The 21,441-nt window shown below is 40.0% G+C and overlaps 1 protein-coding gene across 8 annotated transcripts in view; it reads right to left on the bottom strand.

Moving 5' to 3' along the window:
• RTTN (rotatin) overlaps positions 1-20,702 on the bottom strand; it is a 126,413-nt gene extending 105,711 nt beyond the window's left edge. For 7 of the 8 annotated variants that reach the window (XR_012498703.1, XR_012498702.1, XR_012498704.1 and 4 more), the window contains exons 1-10: positions 20,472-20,700; positions 19,963-20,150; positions 18,925-19,102; positions 18,668-18,757; positions 16,342-16,432; positions 14,949-15,063; positions 13,914-14,064; positions 10,959-11,124; positions 8,932-9,110; positions 6,687-6,802 (exon numbers count right to left, since the gene is read on the bottom strand). Coding sequence is in view for 1 of the 8 variants with exons in the window: in XM_074339859.1 (XP_074195960.1) it covers positions 6,687-6,802; positions 8,932-9,110; positions 10,959-11,124; positions 13,914-14,064; positions 14,949-15,063; positions 16,342-16,432; positions 18,668-18,757; positions 18,925-19,102; positions 19,963-20,150; positions 20,472-20,517 (1,320 nt within the window). In the remaining 7 variants the exon portion in view is untranslated. Of the gene's footprint in view, positions 1-6,686; positions 6,803-8,931; positions 9,111-10,958; positions 11,125-13,913; positions 14,065-14,948; positions 15,064-16,341; positions 16,433-18,667; positions 18,758-18,924; positions 19,103-19,962; positions 20,151-20,471 lie in introns of all 8 variants that reach the window. The other variant, XR_012498708.1, reaches the window with a different exon arrangement.
• Positions 20,703-21,441: the final 739 nt, after the last annotated feature.

Genomic DNA, 21,441 nt, shown 5'->3' with positions numbered 1-21,441 from the left:
CTGGAGTTCTCACTCTCACCTTTCCATTGAACACACATGGAAATAAAAATGGGATCTAACCTGTAAACTAAGGATGCAAAGCGAGTGTCTGCCAGAAATTTTTGTATTCAAGGATAAACCTACAGGAAGCAAACCTAAAAGGTAGGAGGAGCCCTATCAAAATCACATCAAGGATCAAAGACACAATGAGACACCACTTCACATCCATTAGGATAACTACGGTCAAAATTACGGGAAATCATCTTTGTGCATAAAAGGTTAAAAATTAAATGTGTAGTGAAATACTAACAAAACATCTATGAAATGTGAATAATAATTTAATAATTCGGGGCAAAAAAATTGGATAAAGCAGGTCATTTTCTATTGACGAAATGCATAATTAAGAGAAAAGACCCATTATGAATGAGTCTTTGTGGACCGAATAACACACAACATCAAGTAAGACCTGTTATTGAAATGAACATGGATTTTACCAGTTTTAACTCAGTCTTTTCGAACCTAATTAATAAAATAGATATAAACTTTGAACATTTCAAAGAATGCAACTCCTCAAGTTTCCAAAGCCATTGACAAAAACTAACCATTTACCTAACTGCAAAGAAAACTTCAATATATATATTAAGGCTATATTCTCTGATCCCAAGGAAATAAAAATAAAAATGTAAACCAAAAAAAAGTAGGGCAACCTGTACAAAATTAAAACAGAAAAATTTAATAGCCATTATACTAATAACTACTGGGTTAGAGAAAACAATTTAGAAACACAGTGACAGTTATATTGACAGGCAATTCTTCCACAGTATTTCTTCATTAAAATAATATTTTTATATAACTACAACAACATATCTCTGTTACTCAAGATGAACTTGGACAATTCACAATCTAAAGCAATGAATAGATTTAAGGTCTCAGTATTGCAGGGCTTTTACTAGGTCTGTGTACTTATGAAATTATTTCAAATAACCTTGCTGATTCTAATGATGAACTGAGTGTTTCTCAAAATAGTATGAAGAGGAAGAACTAGTATTATGTGAATCAGTCTTGTGATTTTTACTATTTCTAAGCCAAATAAAAGTGGGTTTGTTTTTCCATGTTTTAAGAAAAGAAAGGATCAAAAAATAGTAAGTGGTCCAGTTTTAATTCATTGTGCTGAAAAATGTTTAAACTCCTGTGAAGTAGTTGATGAGGGTGGCAGTTTTCAGAGAATATTCACAGCTTTTACAAAAGAAGGTACAGAATTAAAATATCATATTACCTAAATATTCCCAATGAAACAGAATTTATAGTAAAAACATAATTTCTCCACTATCTGCACATTACAAAACAGACTGTGATTCTGTAAAGCGACTGGCACAGGCTCTCCCCCATATGTTTCCAGCCTCACACGCCGCACCCCCGCCCCACACACTGCAGCCCATGCTGTAGCAAGTGCAAACCTCACCAGACCCTGCCCTCAGAGCACCAGCGGATGGCCAAGCTCCTCAGCACCATGTGCAGGAGAGAAAGCAGAGCCTTGTCAAGCCCAGCCGCCTCTCTCATCGTTTCTAGCTCTAGCACAGGTCGTGCTCCAGTTGTTTGCATCCCCCACTAGCCCTACGCTTCACCACCAGCCACCACTACCCACTCCCCCTTCTCATTCTCCTCCCATCTGCTAGATCAGAAAGCTTACCGTTATTTGCTTAGCCAAGTCATAATCATAACATAAAACTCAGTTCCGTCATGACATACAAAAAGCCCTCCCTGAGATCCCACGTTGGGAGTGTTTTCAAGCATCCTTGGCAATAAAACGTAATTAAAAACATAGCAGTGACCTTGAAAAAGAACCTGTGTCTCCACTGCCTCATCTATAAATGGGTCATCTGCCTTACAGGGTCATGATTAAATGACCTCATAAACACAGCGCTTGATGTTTATCACACAGTAAGCGCTATATTTAAAGTATGACTGTTTATCCTTCCTCTATGCTTCCATCTGTTTTACTCATGTCACAATAGAAGTATCTCCCACAAGAGTGAAAACTGCCGCTTATTCACCTTGTATCCCCAGTGCCTACCATATAACAGGCAATCAAACAATGGTGAACTAAATTAACTCTGGACTGTGGCAATAGGAGGGAAGGCGTATGCTAGTTAGAGATCCCATTCACCCAATTATAAACTCGCAATCTAGTCCAATCACCCTTACTGGATACAAAGCCCTTCCTCTAGATGCTTTCCAACCCTCTGGGCCCCACTTGACCTCCAACCAGCAATTCTTCCAACATGCCTGGTTTCTAAGTTACCAGCTCACAGCAGGTCAACTGGAAATTTAGAAGCAGCGAGTCATAAAGAAGATAAAAAGGCTGCTTTTCATGACATTTTAATGACAGGAGTGACAGAGAGAAGGCAAAAAAATGAATAGAACATGGCCCCAGGAGTCTGGGGTTATGTGCACGGTTGAAGATTCTGCCTCCTTGAACCTAACTTACCATGTGAACAAGGAAACACCAGACTTGATCTCATAGGGAAGCAAAGAAGCAGTGACGTACGTCAGGTCAACCTAACTTTCACAAGCGTTTACCAATAAATATGTTAACAAAATATAAAAATTTCAGTAAAAATATTTTTTATTTTATTTACGTCGAGTGAAATAAAAAAATATTTAGTTGGGGGGTGGATTTCTTTGACTATGCTTACACAAACTGAGTTAAGAGTTCCAGACGTGATTGTTATTACCCTGTTTCCCCAAAAATAAGACCTAGCCGGACAATCAGTTCTAATGCGTCTTTTGGAGCAAAAATTAATATAAGACGGGGTCTTAAATATAACATAAAACCCGGTCTTATATCAATTTTATATTATAGTAAAAATAAGACCAGGTCTTACATTAATTTTTGCTCCAAAAGATGCATTAGAGCTGATTATCCAGCCAGGTCTTATTTTCGGGGAAATAGGAGTATTTTGAAATATCTAGAGATTTGATTCTATATGCTCAGGTATTTAATTTCTGAACTGGTAACACCACACTTACTATTTTGTCCCTTTAATGACTCACCAAAAATTCTGGTTCTTTCTTTTTAAACTTGGCAATAGTAAGAAATTCTATTTGTTTCTTTTTATTGATATATAGTCAACATAATGAGATTTTTTTCTAGGAGGCATTTATTCTTTTAAACAAGTAAAAGTAAATCAAAAACAATTTCAAGCAGTACTGCTTTATTTAACATTTCTAACATACCAATTGGCACTTGTACCACAGATTTAACCTTTAAAGTAAAAATAATTCATTGAATCATAAAAGATCAGCAGCCAAAAGTTAAAAGTGAATGACTAACTTTTACAGATAAATGTTCTGGCCAAGAAAATTTAAGTTAATTTAAGAAGCAACTGATAAAACAGTCTTCACACTTCTAAGGAAAAAATCACTTGTTGAAAACCTTCAATATGTGAAAATCTTCTAAAAGTACTAAAAAATAGTGTAATAACCTTAAGGACTACAGAGAAACTAAGATTAAGAAATATCATCCCTCTTTTATAGATAAAGAAATTGAAAGACTTGAAACAATATACCTATGATAAAATATTTAATTTGTTTCTCTTCTCAAGAAATTTGTGTTATTAAAAAAAAGTTTGGAGGCGGCCGGATGGCTCAGTTGGTTAGAGCGCGAGCTCTCAACAAGGTTGCCGGTTCAATTCCCGCATGGGATGGTGGGCTGTGCCCCCTGCAGCTAAAGATTGAAAATGGTGATTGGACTTGGAGCTGAGCTGCACCCTCCACAATCAGATTGAAGGACAACAACTTGACTTGGAGCTGATGGGCCCTGGAGAAACATACTGTTCCCCGATATTCCAATAAAATTAAAAAAAAAAAAAGTTTGAGTTTTTCACACATGGGTACTGGTATCAGGTAAACATCAGTATTTTGTTTATTTTTCATGTTCTAATCTCTATTCACAGGGATTTCAGGCAGCCTATAACAAAGTTTAATAAAACACAGACAGACCTAGATCAAAACAACATAAAGAGAAAAAATTTAGAAAATCATGAGAGTCAAGATATATTTTTATGACTAAATAAATTTTGCTTCCACTTCTCTGACAATGGAAGGGAGAGAGGAAGGGGGATAAGTCACCAATTTACATTAAGAGACAGAACACCAGTTCGCCAATGAAAGCAAGTCTATCTGATGGTAATTTCAAAATAACATATATAAAATGACAAATGATTTAAGATGTATTTAAATGTAAAAAAGGATTTGATTTACAATTCCATGGAGACATACTCTAATAGGTCACAGATTTCTTAAATATTGTGTTGTAATATAATATCCCTGAGGCTCTTGTACATGTGTTAATTACTCATGCAAAATATTACATATCAAAACACTTCAAAAAAAATAAAATACAATGCCATATTTTCCAAAAATATCTTCCCTAGTGAAATACCAATAGCAAAGAACAAGGCCATCAAGCAATAAAATGAACCACTAATAAATGCAACATGGCTATATCTCAAAGTAATCATACTGAAAGGAAAATAATGAGACAAAAAAGCATACAAACAATGAGTTCATTCATATCAAATTCTAGAAAAATGCAAATTAATCTATATCCTGGGTGTACCCATTGTCAAAATGTATCTAAAAACTTTAAAAAACATATGCAGCTTTGTATATGTCAATTATACATCAATAAAGCCATTAAATGCCCACATAAATACCTTTATATACACAAATATGAATGAACAATATGAAATATTGCAAAAGCTATATGAAGAAAATATTCCTGAGACAAAAAAATCAAGACTTCAAAAAATGGAAAGATACAGCACATTTTTCCCAAAGTGTAAAGAGTATCTTTGTAACAATGATTCAAAATCCAGAACCAAGTGTTTAAAAAGAAAGTAACTGATAAATCCAGCTACATAAAAATAAATAAATAAAAGCTTCTGCATGACCAAAAGTATCATTAGGAGAGTAAAAAACAAACAAACAAGAAAACTACCAGGGGAAAAATTGCAACTTGTTTCAGAAAGCTAATGTCCTTAATATATAAAGAGCTCTTAGAAATCAAGAAGGAGAACAAATGACCAATCAATGACCCAAGAAAAAAATGGATAAAGACTTGGACAATTTAGAAAAAAAGAAATGAAAATGGACCTTAGAGTTACAAAAAAGGTGTTCAACTTTACTCATTGAGAAGTGCAAATTAGTGCTTGCTTCGGCAACACATATACTAAAATTGGAGAAGTGCAAATTAATACTACATTGACATACAATTATCTCACTTATCAGAATGGCAAAAATGTGAGGTTTGACTATAAACCCTACTGCTGACTCCGTAGAAGAAAGCACATTCTAATAAACTTCTGGTGAGTAACTGAAATAGTATAACTGTACAAGAGACTGTGACAATATATACAATTAAAAATACTTATGTTTTGATACAGAAATCCCACTTTTAAAAATCTACCCTAGGGTCGGCCAGTTGGCTCAGTTGGTTAAAGCACAGTGCTCATAACACCCAGGTCACCGGTTCAATTCCCACATGGGCCAGTGAGCTGCGCCCTCCACAACTAGATTGAAAAGGACGATTTGACTTGAAGCGCATAGATCCTGGAAAAACACACTGTTCCTCAATATTCCCCAATAAAAATAAAAAAATAAAAAAGTCTACCCTAGACACACTTGTATGAAATGATACATGCACATTTTTCATTTCAGATAATTTATATCTGCAATTACGTCCATCAATAGGAGACTGGGTGAATAAACACAAAATGAAGCACTTGCAGCCTATAAAGGAGACTTAACGATCTCCACATATGGACATGGAATAATCTCATACCTATTATTCCACACATACAGGATGCATTTTTGGGTTGTAAAAACAAGGTGCAAAACTGTATATGGCATACCACCTTTTATGTAAGACGTGGGAGAGGGAATAAGAATCTACACACTTATTTGCTCACATTTGCAGAAAGTAAAATAAAAATGGAAAGAACAGAATGGCAGACAGACATCTCTACGTTAGTTCTCTGAAGAGAAAACAATTCCCAAAAGTGAAAATAAACGGAAATAAATCTGACTGTATATTGTATGTTGTGTTGGTAACATAGAAAAGAATTCTTCCAAGGAGTTTAAGACACAGCGTTTTGACTGTATATTCTTAGTGAGATTTACTCTAAGTCATAAAGAACTGCAGGGAAATCTTGAACTTTATTAGTTATGGACTATACTAATATTAATATTGCTATTCTGAAACTACTTAATGTATCCTGAGGGTAAAGCTAATAAGTATTTATGTTGATATTGCTAAAATCAAAGACTTTCTATCAGCGACAGTACAAGTACAACCAAAAAACTACAAGTTTACGATCAGAGAAATAGCAATTTAGACTCACAACTCTTTAAAAATACATATTTTCTAGTTCTATTATGAGAAGGAAAGAATGATATAACAGTAACTAAAAGCAGCTATAATGGCCCGTTTTAGTCTTGATATGCATTCCCCCACTGAAAGTAACCAGACTCTCTGAAAAAATGGCCCGTTCCAGACTACATACAAAATAAGCTTGGGATATACTGTGTCTAAAAGACAGAAAGCTTTTAAAAGCTAATGAGACAATGATACAACCTTAAAAGAACCAAAGTAAAATGAAATGTAAAGCTATTACCCACATCCCAAGGAGAACATGGACTCTCACCATATCTATAGCAAAAAGGCTGTTGTCATCCCAGATATCTGCTGAAATTGCTTCACCAATAAGGATCACATCCTCTGCAAGCAATTCCAGAACTCGTATTATCATCTGTCTACTACCTAGGAAAACAAACGGGAGAGAAAAGAAAAAAAAGTGAACTTTCAAATACACAGCTGAATATCACACGGCTCAATCCTCTAGTCACACCCCCCAATTCCTATTTCTTTTCATTTTTTTTGATGTTTTTAGAATTGTTGAAAGAGATGAATAGGGAAGTCACAGTCTACAACTACCATTAAAGATTTCGTTCTGATCACAACAGTATTTAACTACAGCAAATCAAATGTGCTCATAAGTGGGAAAGACGCTCGAGAGTAGCAGGGTGGCCGGTTAGCTCAGTTGGTTAGAGCGCGGTGCTCTTAACAGCAAGGTTGCTGATTCGATCCCCACATGGGCCACTGTGAGCTGCGCCCTCCACAGCTAGATTGAAACAACTATATGACTTGGAGCTGATGGGTCCTGGAAAAACACACTTAGAAAAAAAAAATAGAAGAGTAGCAATAATCTAAGACAAATTAAAATAATTTTTCAGAGACCATCCACATTACATATAATACTCGTATGTGACAAAGCACCAGGTCAGTCAGAAAATGCATTCTAAGAATTTCCTATTTCGTACTGAAGGCTTAAGTCTCATTATAAACGAGTATTTTCTCACACAGGAACTGCCTGGGAAGTTAAGCTGGGACTGGAGCGACTAAAGTATAAATATCCATACTGGCATTTGCTGAAGAAACGTCAGGAAATTCCATGTGAAATGGGTTCTCAAGCCTATACTCACCTTCAGCTCTAAAAAAAATCCAAAAGAAACTGCTCAGTTGCACCCCCAGAGCCGTCTCCTTTCTCTACACAGACAGAGTGACAAAGGCATAACACGGTCCCCAATTCTAAGTGAGGTGAACATTCAATCAAGACCTTCCTGTTCCACATACAAAGGTCAATTTCTAATGAATAAAAGTAAAATAAACTACCCGATCAGAAGGCTCCAAATTAATTGTGTCATTAGAGCAGCTGGAGAAAGTTCTTTTAGAAATCGCTTATGACTTTTGAACAATTACAAATTATGCAATAATTTACTACAAAAGGGCAAGAGAACATTTAGAAAATTTAATGTACCAAGGTACAGCTTTATAATTATCAATCTGACTTTTTACAGCAAATTAAGAAAAGGTTAAATGCAAAATCATTAAATCTAAAAACATTCTTCTCAGTACACCATGCTGACAAACATATATAATATATATATATGTATACATATACATGTCCCTCAAGCGGGACTTAAAAGAACCATGCCCATTCAATGCATTTTTAACTCAGCCAGTATAAACAAAAAAAAAAAGACAAAACTCATTTATTTTGCATTTCTATCTTCTTTACCTTCAAAATGCTAAGCCTCAGTTTCCTCATTCGTAAAATGGGAATAAAAGCAGTAACCATCACTGATGGAAGGATAAAATGGGTTGGTGTGAGGAGTGCATCAAATAATGCCCACGAAACCACGTACAAGAGCCGCGCACAGCAGAAACACAACACATGGTAACCGTTGTTTGATTTCCAGGCTGCCGGGCATCGGCCACTGTGCTACCTTTCTTAATCCTCTTTACTAACATTACAACGATAACCCAGTGAATAGTGAAGTACAGCTTTGCTACTTTACCTGGCACATTTGAAAGAAAATGTAAAACGTTCCAGTTTTTTTAATTTTGTTAAGAAAAATTACTGCAAAAGTAAGAATTCAGTTGTAGCCTCGTTTTTAACATGTTTCATAGCTTAAGTAACAACCGAGTAGGAAGAATGAGCAACTCAAAAAGTTTCTAAAGAGCAAAGGCCAGCCTTTTTTATCCTGGTCTACTCATGTCGATCCACCTTCTCTCACTTTCTGGAGTTGCACTGACTTTTCAGTGCTTCCATTTAAAACAGCCACACAGACGTGAGTGAGGCCTGTGCAGAAAAAGCCATAAATGGACGGGGCGGAGAACAACTCAATGTGAACAGCGTTCCACAGCGCCCACGTTTCACTAAGAGATTAAATTAAACACCATGTTAGGTTCTTAGGAACTGGTAACCCAACAGATAAGGGAATACACATCCGAAAGGTCCTAACACAGATGGTGAAAAAAAGAATCCTAGAAACTGCAAAACAAACACAAATTATGTAAAAAGAACTATGACGTCCAAAACAACTCACCTGTTAAGAGAGGGACTGCTGCTTCCAGGACGGAGACACAGAACTGGGGGAGGCTGAGCTGCTGGAATTGCAGTTGCAGGGTGTCCTCGGTTTCCAGCTCCGGAAGGTCTATGTGCGTCATCTCCAAGGGTGAAGGGACTGAGATCCTAGAGTTCACGTGAGCGTGACTGCTGCTCCCACTGCGAAAGATACAATGACAACCCTCGGACACAGAAACAGCCCACATGCACGTTCCCTGCATCTGCAGCCTGGTGCAGTGCAAGCCTCGTGGTGGACATAGCTAGACTGCTTCCTATGACAATTCTGGCCAGATCTGCAGAAACCCTGACGAATTTATGAGATTAAAACCATGAAGAGGGCTCCAAATTCTAAAGGAAACCAAAAATGCATTTCTATTTTGCTTTTCAGACTGATGTTCTCAGCATGTGCCAGCATTCCTATGCAGCGGTCAACATTAGCACTAACCACCCTGCAGTGACTCTCACCAAATGTTCCAAACAAGGCAATGTTAACACATGAAGAATGCTAGAAAATGCCAGAAAAAACATGATGAGAAATGGATTACTTTATTTAATATTTAATACCTTCAACATCACATAATGATTTGGAAAATACACCAAAAAATGAAACACCCCATCCTTCTTGGCTTTCTTCATAAAAATATTTCCCCTTGTATATAAAGTGGTGGGGTGGGGATAAAAGTGCTACCGAAAAGCAGGAACCTCACATTTACCAAGAACCTAAAATATTGACTTTTGATGTCATCCACAATTGAAGCTGAGTCACAGAGATACCCTAACGCTATCGAACAGGTAGCATTCCCAAAATTTAATATGTTTTGTCATTTCTTCCTTTTTCATATACCAAGTACCACATAATATGGAAATGAGCCAAGCTTCTCTGAAATTCTGAAAGGCCCCGTATGGAAGTTGTTCACTCAGGTGTGAAAAGTCACAAGCAGGCAGCACACTGGCTAGAACGTCGAGTGAGGGAGGAAGGCTTTCTAAGACGCAAGAGAAAAGCCAGGCCCGATGCACAGCAGCTACCACAGAAGGACTAGGAGACGGGCTTCAGATCCTTCTGTCCACAGCGCGCCCTGCTCTTTACCAACTGTGCAAACTGGGGTAAGGCTCGTGGCCACTCCAAACCTCAAGTCTGCCTGGGAAACCATCATCGTCATCATCATCATCACCAGGCCCACCACAGGGTATGAGGACGACTAAAGGAGATAAAGCAGGACAGCACCTGGTCTGACGCCACGCGACAGGAAGCATGACTCAGGGTTAGTTTTCAGCAATGTCACAGGGAAAGGATCGAGCCAACAGACGTTTATTAGAATGACACCACGGAGAGGAGCGATGCTAAAATGCTTGTAGCCTAAGGATATGGTAACAAACACCATGCCAATCCCTTTAAGAAAATCTGCATTTACACAAACAAATAAATACCATCAATTGTACACTTTGAAGGAGTCTTTGTTTTACAGATTCTCCAATCATTCCCTTTAATAGTAAACACTGATGCATTTAAATTATGATTAGACTTACAAAAATGAGTTTAAAATATTATCAAAATGTATCTATCACTTAAAGCTATAATTTTAAACTAAATCACATTCCACTTGGATCTGGTAAAAACAATTTAGTGGGTCAGAATCATCATTCCTTTTTTAATGAAATAGAATGGACAGAAAATGCCACTCTCTGCATAGCACACGGAATCAGTACTATTTTGTGAACATTTTGTTTTGGTGGACACACATTCACAGGCACAGGCAGGTACACATACACGTACACACACGTGCACACACACATATACAGAGTATGTGTCTGTGTACTGGGGACTGAGTTACAATGTAATATTTACTTCTTGCTGAGTGAGGATCATGGCCAACAAAATATGAAAGCCACAGATTTAACACAAGGCCGAAACCTGTGGTAATGTTTCAAAAGAGAAGACAGAAAAATAATGATCTCCGTCGGAAATTAAAACACACACATACAAGTTAACGAGGCTTGTCTGGTCACCTGGAAGACGCTGCATCCCAATCCTGGCCATCTCCTCTGGGTCGCTGGCCTGTGCGTCCAACCACAGACGGCCGGGGGCTGCTGCTCCCAGGAGAAGGATTCTGAGAATGGCGAGTAACTCTGGCTTCATGACAATAAGACACAGAAGAATTTTGAGAAACTGTGTCTAGGAAAAGAAAAAAGAAGAATGTTATCCCTTAATAGAGACAGATTACTGATTATGTAGTATTTCCAAAGATATTAAGAGAGTAGAAGTGCTTCTATAGCAGTAAAAGTAAAAGTAAAGGTCAACCTTTTCTGCACGTATTCACTTAGCACGTTTAGCTTTACATTTAAGTAACCCGATTATACAGAACCTTCTAGCCAATACTACTTGCTTATACAGTAGAGACTGACAATGCAGGAAACCCAACCTCAAACCATACGCAAAACTTAACTCAAAACGGATCAATAATCTAAAGGACAGTTAAAATAATAAATCTCTTAGAGGAAACTATAGGAGTAAATCTTCATGACCTTGGGTTCTTAGATATGACACCAAAGGCACAAACAACTAAAGAAAACATACAGAAATGGACTTCCTCAAAATTAAAAACTTCCATACATCAAAAGACATCAAGAAAGTGACAACCTACACAAGAAGAGAAAGTATTTATAAATCATACATCTGATGAGAATTTAATAATATCCACGATATATAAACTCCTAAAACTCAACAACAGCAACAACAACAAAAAAAAAAACCCAATTGAAAAATGGGCAAAGGGACTTTAATAGCCATTTTTTCAAAGATGATATATGAATGGCCAACAAGCCAACATGAAAAGTCACTAGGGAATAACTAGTTATTAATTAGTAGTCATTAGTGAAATGCTAATCAAAACCACAATGAGAGACCACTTCACAACGCCTAGGATGACAGTGATTAAAAAAAGGAAAAGCAGCAGTGTTGGTAAGGATGTGGAGAGATTCGAAGCCTCATACATTGCTGGTGGGACTGTAAAACGGTGCAGCCACTGTGGAAAACAGTGTAGCAGTTCCTCAGCTCATCACAGAATTAACATCTGACCCAACAATTCTACTCTTAGGTACATACCCAAAAGAATGGAAAACAAGAGCTTAAACAGATATGTCAGTGTTCACTGAAGCATTATTCACAACAACCAAAAGGTGGGAACAACGTAAGTGCCCACCGACACATAAATGAATAAACAAAATGTGGAATGGACATACAATGGAACACTATTCAACTATAAAAAGCAGTGAAGTTCTGACATGTGCTACAACATAGAAGAACCTTGAAAACATTGCGCTAAGTAAAATAAGCCAGACATAAAAAGGCAAATATTATACGATTCCACCTGTATGAGGTACCCAGAATAGACAAATTTAGAGACAGGAAGCAGATTAGAGGTTATCACGGCTGCAGGGGAAGGAACAATGGGGAGTAAGTACTGCTTAATGGTTACAGTTTCTGTAGTGGTGAAAAAAGTTGGCAAACAGATAATGGTTATGGTTGTGCAACAGTGTGAATGCAATTAATGCCACCAAATTGCACATTAAAAATGGTTACAATGACATATTTTGTTAGGTATATTTTACCATAATTTTTTTAAGTAGGTAAAATAAAGGCATTTAATTAGGTAAAACAAAGGCAAAAAAACCAACTCTCCAAGAGCTTCTCACTGCACTTCAAAGAAAATACCAAGTCCTACCGAGACCTACAAGTCCCAGTGCACTCTGGCCCGGGACCTCTCTGATCTCCCCTCATTGCCCTCTCTACACCGCCCCTCACCCCCGGTTTACTACTCTCCACTCACACCGGCCTAACTTCTGTTCCTCAAGCATGTCTCCCTCATTGCTGAGGCCCTGACCTCCTGGAAGACTCCTCCTGCAGCTCTTCAAGTGGGTGGTGCCTTCTCACCCTTCAGATCTGCTCGGACAGGCTTTCCCTGACCTTCCTATCCACGCAAGCCACGTTTCCCTGGTCATGTTGTCAGCCATCCTTCATTTCCTTCATTCACTTCTCCTTATCTGAACAAATTTGTTTATTACCTGTCCCAAGTTTCTAAAATGTAAGTTCATAAAGGCTGGAACCTCATCCCAGTTTTGTTCTGTGTTATACCCCCCCAAAACTGGCATCTAGTAGGTGATAAATATTTAATTCCTGGAGAAATCTTCAGAGATTTAATCTATTTTTATCAACATTATAACTCTTTTTCTGATGAAGTATGGGGTCCCTGGAAGCTCTCTGTTACCAGGCATTTGCAGAATGCTACATCTCAAGGACAATGAGGAAACCCCACACCCTAAGATCTGTAATAAAGCTAATGTGAAGCATAAATATTCAAGTTGCATAGGATCAGAAACTCGCAACAGAACAGCGATTAACTGTGAAGCATGATCACAAATCCCTGTAATTTAATATCCAACTTTCAATGCATACTGTGTAAGTGCACAGAAGCCCTAAATTATAAACAGGTTTGACAAGGAAAGCATAGTGCTCGATGTGGCCATTAGGTGGTGCTTTTTCCCTGAAAAGTGGGGTCCTGTGACCATACAATATTAACAGCATCACAAGTTACATCATTTTCATACAATACAAATTGGTATTTTTCAACTAAAGCAACTTATTAACATAACATATAACTTGCTGACATAGCCCAAATCCCACATAAATAGCTGGATTGAGAATCCTAGTCCCTAACTTCCAGCACTATGTATGCATGGAGGAAAAAGATAAACCCCTTACAGATGTCTCTTATCAAAAAGAGAGGGGGGCAGGGGGGTTGGATCACGAGTGGTTCTGTCATGCAGTTTGTTTTCAAAGATGATAATTTGATTACATCAAGGAATGGGGAATTTGCCTTGTGAAAAGTCATATACAGTAAGTGTAACAGGGCTCTCAGAAGAATCTGGAAACATCGCCAGTGACAAATAAATAAACATCAATACCTTGTTTACTAGAGAAAAACCCTGGGTCTCGGTGGAAGTTAAGTCTGTTTCTCAAATAGGCGCACAGCTGCTGCAGGCAGGACGCTGACTGCAGGGCCAGGCGATGTTTCCCGTCTCCTCCGAAGGCCAGTTTCAGCAGAAGGAAGAGACTCTGAAGTGAACGAGAGCAGTGACCACCATCAGGGAAAGAAGGCTGGGCTTCAGAGAAGAGTGTGCAGCGTAAGAACGCAAGCAAGTTGCCAAATTTTATAAGACATAAGAAACAGAGACGATTTAGCATCATGCAAGAAGACGGGTCAAAACAAGATACAATTTAAATACAACAGCAGTGTTGCATATATTCCAATCTGTTAGGTGAGGACCTCTTCTGAGAACACAGGAATTAGTTCCCATTGGAGACATTAAGTCTCAAGTACTTTTCAGAAATCACATCAAGGCTTCTGCATCGCAGACAGCTACATTTTAGTAACAGCACTGACAACGGCCACCTGTGGACTCACCTGCCACTCACTGGCACGCTTTTCAGTGCTGTGATGGCAGAGCCAGGGCGCTGAGCCCTGCCAGATGCTGTGGATATGCCCCATCCCCGACCCTGGGTCCCAACGGCTCTACGTATCAGCCGCAGACTAGACTGCAAGGAATCCAGCTCTGCTGCTCAGAACCACCATCTGGTTCTTCCACAGCCGCCAGCACCGGGCCATACGCGTGCCAGACACACACAGATGCTACTCTTAATGTTCAGAGGGGTTACTGCTGCCCAACCTCAATCTCTCAAGTCTCTTCCCCCTTGAGGTGACCCAGAAACGGTCAATTCCAGGGGTACAACTGGATTGCCTGTGTCCAGTGAGACCACCTCCCGTCAGAACTACCACTTCCCAAGTAAGTTAGAGAATAAGCATGGTTTAAATGACCCAATACTTCAGTTTTAAATATGGTAGTTCACATTTCCTGCCCGAGGACACCTACAATGCAAGTTTGTTTCCTTGCAAAAAGTTCTCTATTTCAAAACTGAAAACAATTACAGACGATACACACCTGAACGATTTTTGGCCTTTGAAGGAAAATCTCAGCAGGAAAATCTTGCATGATGACGTCCTTTAATAGTTCACAGGTGTTCCAGATTAAAGTGTGGTTACTACTTCTCAGCGAGCTACAAAACATAGTATATTCATTTGCAGGGTTTCCCTGGACCAGATTCCAAGTAACCGAGTGGCGTGATGACTCTGTCCAGCTCCTTCGGGTCTCAGCTGAGACATCCCTTCCCCAGGAAGCCTTCCTAGATCTCTTCCCTAATCAATAAACAACTCTGGGGTAGGTGCTTCTTCCACAGGCCTAGCGTGTATTTGGTACCATGGTAACTGCATGTTCACTCTGTATCCCCCCATTAGAGCCTCCTCGAGAACAGGGACCACGTGGCCGCCCAGAAACTATCACAGAATCCAATGGAATCCACCAAACGAGTTAGGAAATAAACCAGAAAAAAATCTTAGTAAGTATAGAGTAAAATCCTAGGAATTAGATTCCTTACTGTTCTTCCCTATTCTGGGTAAATTACACTGGGACACCCCTCAATACTGCCCTACTAGGGGCATAGCAGTTGTTCATCCCCCACCCAAGACACTGAACCCCCTGCCTCAGCCCAGCTCCAGTCCACTACCCACCAGCCACCACCCGCCACCACGGAGTGCACCACAGAGCACGTCTCCCTCAGGGACTGACTCACACTGACCCACTGTGTCCGCCCTGCCCCTCCCCCATGTACATGCCACCTCTTCCGGATGTTGCTCCAAGAGAATGTACTGAGCCCTCGGAAGTGCCGCCATCAAAAACCATTCAGCAGCCTCCCCCGTCTCTGGCCCTACCTCTCGCAAGTTGCTCTTTATTTTCCAGATTCTCACCAAAAAAAGACACACTCATTTGTTGTGGCATTCACATAAATTAAAAGTTTCAGCAAAAAAATGAAACTAGACATTTAGACACTCTCTAAACTTCTATAAATCCACTATCTACTTTGGGGGCTAATAACCAACTAACATCCATTACGTAAGATCACAGGTCCCAACCTGATCACAGAACCCATGTTTTAAAATGTACTGTCTACTAAAAATACTGCATTTATGTTTAATTTTTCCACTTTTCTTAAGGAAAGGCATCGCAATGGCCAATCAGAGACTCTGGTAAGAGATGACTCATGTCACCAATGAGCACATAAGATTCCAACCACAGAAAAGAAACTCCATGTGTGACCTGATTAAGGCAAACAAATTTTCTGGCCTGCCTTGAAATACTGAAAATCATTCCCATCTTCCCATCACTACCTTTCACAGCCACTTAGTATCTTTTTGACTGGTGAAAATGTATACAATTAACAACCAGATTTAATGGCTATCAATGGACCCAAATACCTGAAATACATCAGGTACCGTACCTTTCATTAGAGGAGAGAACGTGTCTGTCAGTGGTGGTCAGAGGTAGCCAAGGAAACGTAGAAAACTTCAAACACTTCACAGTTTGACTCACTGTTAATGGAAGAGCAAAACTTACTCCATCAAAGAAGACACTGTTCACAGACACAGAATGCTAACAGTAAGGCTTCTGCTTTAAAACAAGTCCCCAAATAAAGTTACCTCGTACAGTAACTAAAATGTTCGAAACAAGTGAGCTGCACATATATTCCCTCACAGGATAAATAACAGAGCTCTTTGTTCTCAATTTAAACAGAACTCACATATTATTATGAGAAGAAAAGCATTCAACACAAACCAGTATTGAATAACATCTAGAGTTTCAATTACATTTTCTATTTTACTGGTGGACCAGAACACAGAGCTTAAATTTAACATAAAAGGAACTGGCATTTGGAGATCTTTAACTGGAGAAATTAAAAATGATACAAACATAATCATACACTATATTTAATTAGTCATGTTCAAATATCCTAAATGGTGTTAGATGTTTATAATTCTTTGACGATGACTTGAAGACCATGAGGCTGAAGATCAAACATCAGTGCACCAAATTTAAGAGAAATCAACACAATCTTAAATGACTACTGTTCACATTACATTTTAACAGGTTTTCCACACACCTCCCTTCCCCCCCCCCCGGTTTATTGAGATATATCTGACATATAACATTGTATAAGTTGAAGATGTACAACCCGATGATTTGATTCATCACATACCACAAAATGATTATCACAGTAGTTAGTCAACATCTCCGTCCTCTCACATAACTACCACCTTTTTCTTATGGTAAGAACACTGAAAGTCTACTCTCTTAGCATTTTAACACATCTTAGATTGCACAAGTTAAGGTGGCAACACTGAGAAATAGCACCTACATAAGCCCTTCGAAATGACAGTCTTTCTGACAAATGCTTTGAAAAGAGCACAGTATCGTTAAATTCAGATAACAGTACTATTAACTTCCCAAATACAGCACAGTGGCTTCTTTCCAAAATGCTAACATAAAAGCAAGCTTTCCTTTCTAAGGGCGAAGCAAGAGGCATGGAGGGAAGGGCAGGTTTATGGTGCACACATAGAGGTGTGTTCCAAACAAGCCATAGCACCAATCCACAAGTTGCAACTCAGAACAAAGCATTACCATCTCACATGTCCGTACTGTTTTCAACAGCTTCACTCCAATACCTACATTCCCATCCCTGGAGATACTCGCTCCCTTCAGAAATCTCTCACTGTCACTCAGGGAAGCCTCTCGGCCACATACACAAAGAACTACTGTCTCAAAACCAAAGCCTCACAAAACTTTTCCAGAAAGGAAAGACAGAGCATTTTAATAGCTGAACAAGCTTTCTGGTCTTTCTTATGCTTATTCAACCTGACAGTTTCTAAAAAATGTTTAATAACAGAGGGCTTCCGATGTGAATTAAATCCAATCCCTGACATCAGCAGATGTACCCTGGACACAACCTGTTCATTTCAACTTCGCAGGCAATAAAACGTGAAGTGTGTGCTTACTTAACCATTGCCTACCTGCAGCCCCTAGGAGAAAGGTTTCACCCTTTCTAAGCCTCGGTTTCCCCAACAGTAAAATGGGGATACTGATACTATCAATCTCACTTATTCAAAGAAGGTATACTGAGTACCTAAGTCCTTTTTGACCTTGTTCTGCACACGGGGGATAAAGCAGTGTTTGCAGCTATCACTAAGCTTACAATGAGGGAAACAAGAAGCAAATATGTAACTTCAGATCGCGGTGTGTGTTAGGAAGCAAACTAAACACAGACGGTGATCACTGGCTAGAGTTCTCAGGAAGCTCCCTTTAAGGAAGCGGCATGTGAGCGCAGGCCGGACACAGCCACGCACGGAAAGAACTGCATGAGATCTCTTAAATCGGAACTCTAGAATCGACAGGATGTTGGGGTACAAATGAAGAAACGAAAATGCCCCTGAGTCTTTGGCTCCAGTGACTGGACGGGCAGTATACTGAGTGAACTGGAGAATGAGATGACAAATGCAGACTGCACAGCACAGCTCCTGACAAAGAATCTGCGTTGACTAAGCACTAAGTACTGCTGCCACCATTTCCACACACCTAGGTGGTTGCTCAAATGCACTTCGAATAACAACATTTTACCACTTAGACTCTATGTCTTAAATTTGAGGAAATGGAAACATTTAGTTCAGTGCTGAGGCATGTGAGTTTGACCACAGTATAGCTACACAATGAGGAAAATTACATTCATTTCTGACTTACCAGGTCAACAGACCTACGTCCCTACATATACATACCCACTGGCCGTGGAGGCACTTCCGTCTGCTGGAAACTACTTTTGTCTTGAGGAAAATATCCCGTTAAGATTTCTGGTGGTTGTAGCAATTCTGAAAAATATATACGTATTACTATATTATTATTTTATAAAAGTAAAATTTATTCTTTTCAAATATTAATGTTTTCGCTTGAGTTTTTGAATTATTTTAAAACAATTAATCAATAGAACCAATACATTTATATTTTAACCAATGCATCAGATTGATTGCAGAGTTACCAGTTTGATTCGTTTGGTAAGATGCAGAACACAGTGCAGGAACTTCCGAAGGAAGAATAAAGAGTCCATCCAGGATGCCATCAATTTCAGCCTGTAGATTTGGCTCCACATTAGCACGAAGCTTAGACAAGAATTCAACAGCACCAAGATCAACTAAATGCTGGACAGCAGGGGGATACTGAAATAAGCAGAGGAGAGTCCTGAGCATAACTATGAATATCGAAATCTCTAGACTTTATGTTACTGCAACCAAAACACAAACATTGCTTTTGGTATACCAGACGTTCCTTTATAAAAAATAAATCTTGTGCTGATATACCCAAAAGTAAAGAACTTTCATGAATAGGACATAGATTATACAGACATACATGAAACATTTGATAACATTTATGAGAGAAAAGCCCAGAAACTGAACAATAGAAATGCACACTATCGATTCGTACTTTTATTATTAAAAAGATCACTTCTCTCCAGTGACACTCAGCCTATCCTCTCCTCCAACCAAAGAATGTCAAAGTAATAATCACCTACGACTGAGTAGCAATTTATAGTTCTGAAAGGTTAAATTTGCTTTGACCTCTGACATCTGACAACCAACTATTCTCAAGACAGGCTGAAGAACATAAATCTGAAATACAGATAAGGGAAAAGCAATGTAACACACTTATGCTAGTTATTAATCATGGTCTGTAACATTTTCTTTACACGTGTTCTCTTTCATAGACACATTTAATTTTCAACATGCATATAACAGAACACAAAGAAAAAACAGAAGGACAAATATTCGCCTCCAATGATGATTCCAAAAACCAGAACAAACCTGGACTCGGAGCTTCTGGGTCACTTCAGCGCACAGACGACATGAGATTCAACGTCACATACGAGGGAAACGATGGGCATTCAAACACCCAAATGAATTTTCAACTTCCCCAGTTGTTTTAAAAAAAAATTTTCTTTAATTGAGTTTTCAACAAATGCTACAATTAAATGACTAAGAAGCACTCGTTCCTCGGAGTATTTACTTCGGAATGATCCTACCTTGACCAGTCTGCTCAACAGGCTCAGAGCCTCTGCTTTCATTGGCACCGACGGGAAATTGAACCATTCCAGCAGATGGAGGAAAAGCAGCCTGTCCTGAATGAGATCGGCGTCGCGGACCAGGCCGTGCTCGGCCTTGCAGAGGACACTCGCGAGGGCGCGGGCCCGGATCTCCGCCAGCGGGTGACCTGTCAGAGACACGCGGCGCACAGCTACCTCCCGGCCCCGAAGACACGGCCGCCGGCGTTCACCCTACAAACCGTCATTCACGCTCGAGGCGAGGGCGGGGTTAAGAGGGAGATAAACCAATTTGTTCCCACTGGCAAAGCCCTGTGCACTCGGGATGCGACCGGTGGAGTTGACACCCAGTCCGAGATGGGTCCCCAGGAGCTGCCCTGGAGAAGCCAGGACGAGAAACTGGGGTGGCCCAGACTCGGAAAAGTGACACGTCCACGCTCAGCAAGTGGACAGGACACGGAGCGACGCCGCGAGGGGCAACTCCGAGTTACCGAGTTTCCTGATGAGCCCAGTCAGGACCATCTCTTCCCGCTTCATCAGCCGCCGTCGCCGGAGAATTAAACTGCCGCGCCACAGCGTCGGCCACAATTAATGTCCCCCCGGAAACACGGACAGGCGGACAGCGGGTTCCGCGAAGCCGGGGCGAACCACCCAACGCGTGAGTGGCGTTCCGTGAGCTGTGCCCGGCCCCCGCGCCGCGAGAGGAGCTTATTGTCTCTCTATAATTACGACCACGCAGTTACTAGACAGAAGTTTCTGAACTGAGAACCGGAATGAGACGAACAGAGGTACAGCCCGTTTTAGCCGCCGTGCACGTCGGGAGTTGAAGTCTTGGCGCAGCCGTGCTCCCTTCCCGGAATTCCGGCCCCGCCGCCGCGCCCGCCTGTCTGGGGTTCCCGGGTCGGAGCGCGGGGTCCTGCGCGGTGTCAGACGCCCCCGTCCGGCGCTTCATCCTCGCTCTGCGAGGGATTCGTTTGTGACCCTGCCGATCTGCATTCTGAGGTCCCAGGGCTTCACAATCTAGAATGCAGAATTTTGGGGGGTGTGGTTTGGTTTTGATGCCCCCTTTCCGCGTTACTGAATGACTTACCCTCTAACTGAGACATGTACCTGCAAAGTCAAGCATGGGAGTGGGCGGAGAGGGAAGGAAGGAAGTGAACAGAAGAGAAACAAGGGGACTTTAGAAAGAGTAAAGTGTGGGGGAGGGTTTGAATTAGTATTTGAACGCACCACAGTTGACTTTTGCACTGCGGTTGATCTGAATAAATAGAGAAAAAATTCTGAGCAATGGGAGAGTAACAATGAGAAAATTGAATGTGTAACGTATTTTGCATTTTATAGAACATTCTATCTCACTGATCTTTTCAATCTCCCTGGGAATGGGATGTCAAGGCAGCTGTTCCCATTTCTATTTTGCAAAAACAAACGGGAACTTAAAATCTCAAAGAAGTGAGTCACCCA

The sequence above is a fragment of the Rhinolophus sinicus genome, linkage group LG09, assembly GCF_036562045.2.
Source record: "Rhinolophus sinicus isolate RSC01 linkage group LG09, ASM3656204v1, whole genome shotgun sequence".
In the NCBI taxonomy this organism is placed as follows: Eukaryota; Metazoa; Chordata; class Mammalia; order Chiroptera; family Rhinolophidae; genus Rhinolophus; species Rhinolophus sinicus.
Note: the sequence above shows the minus strand (reverse complement) of the source record. Positions and strands in the feature narration are given on the sequence as shown.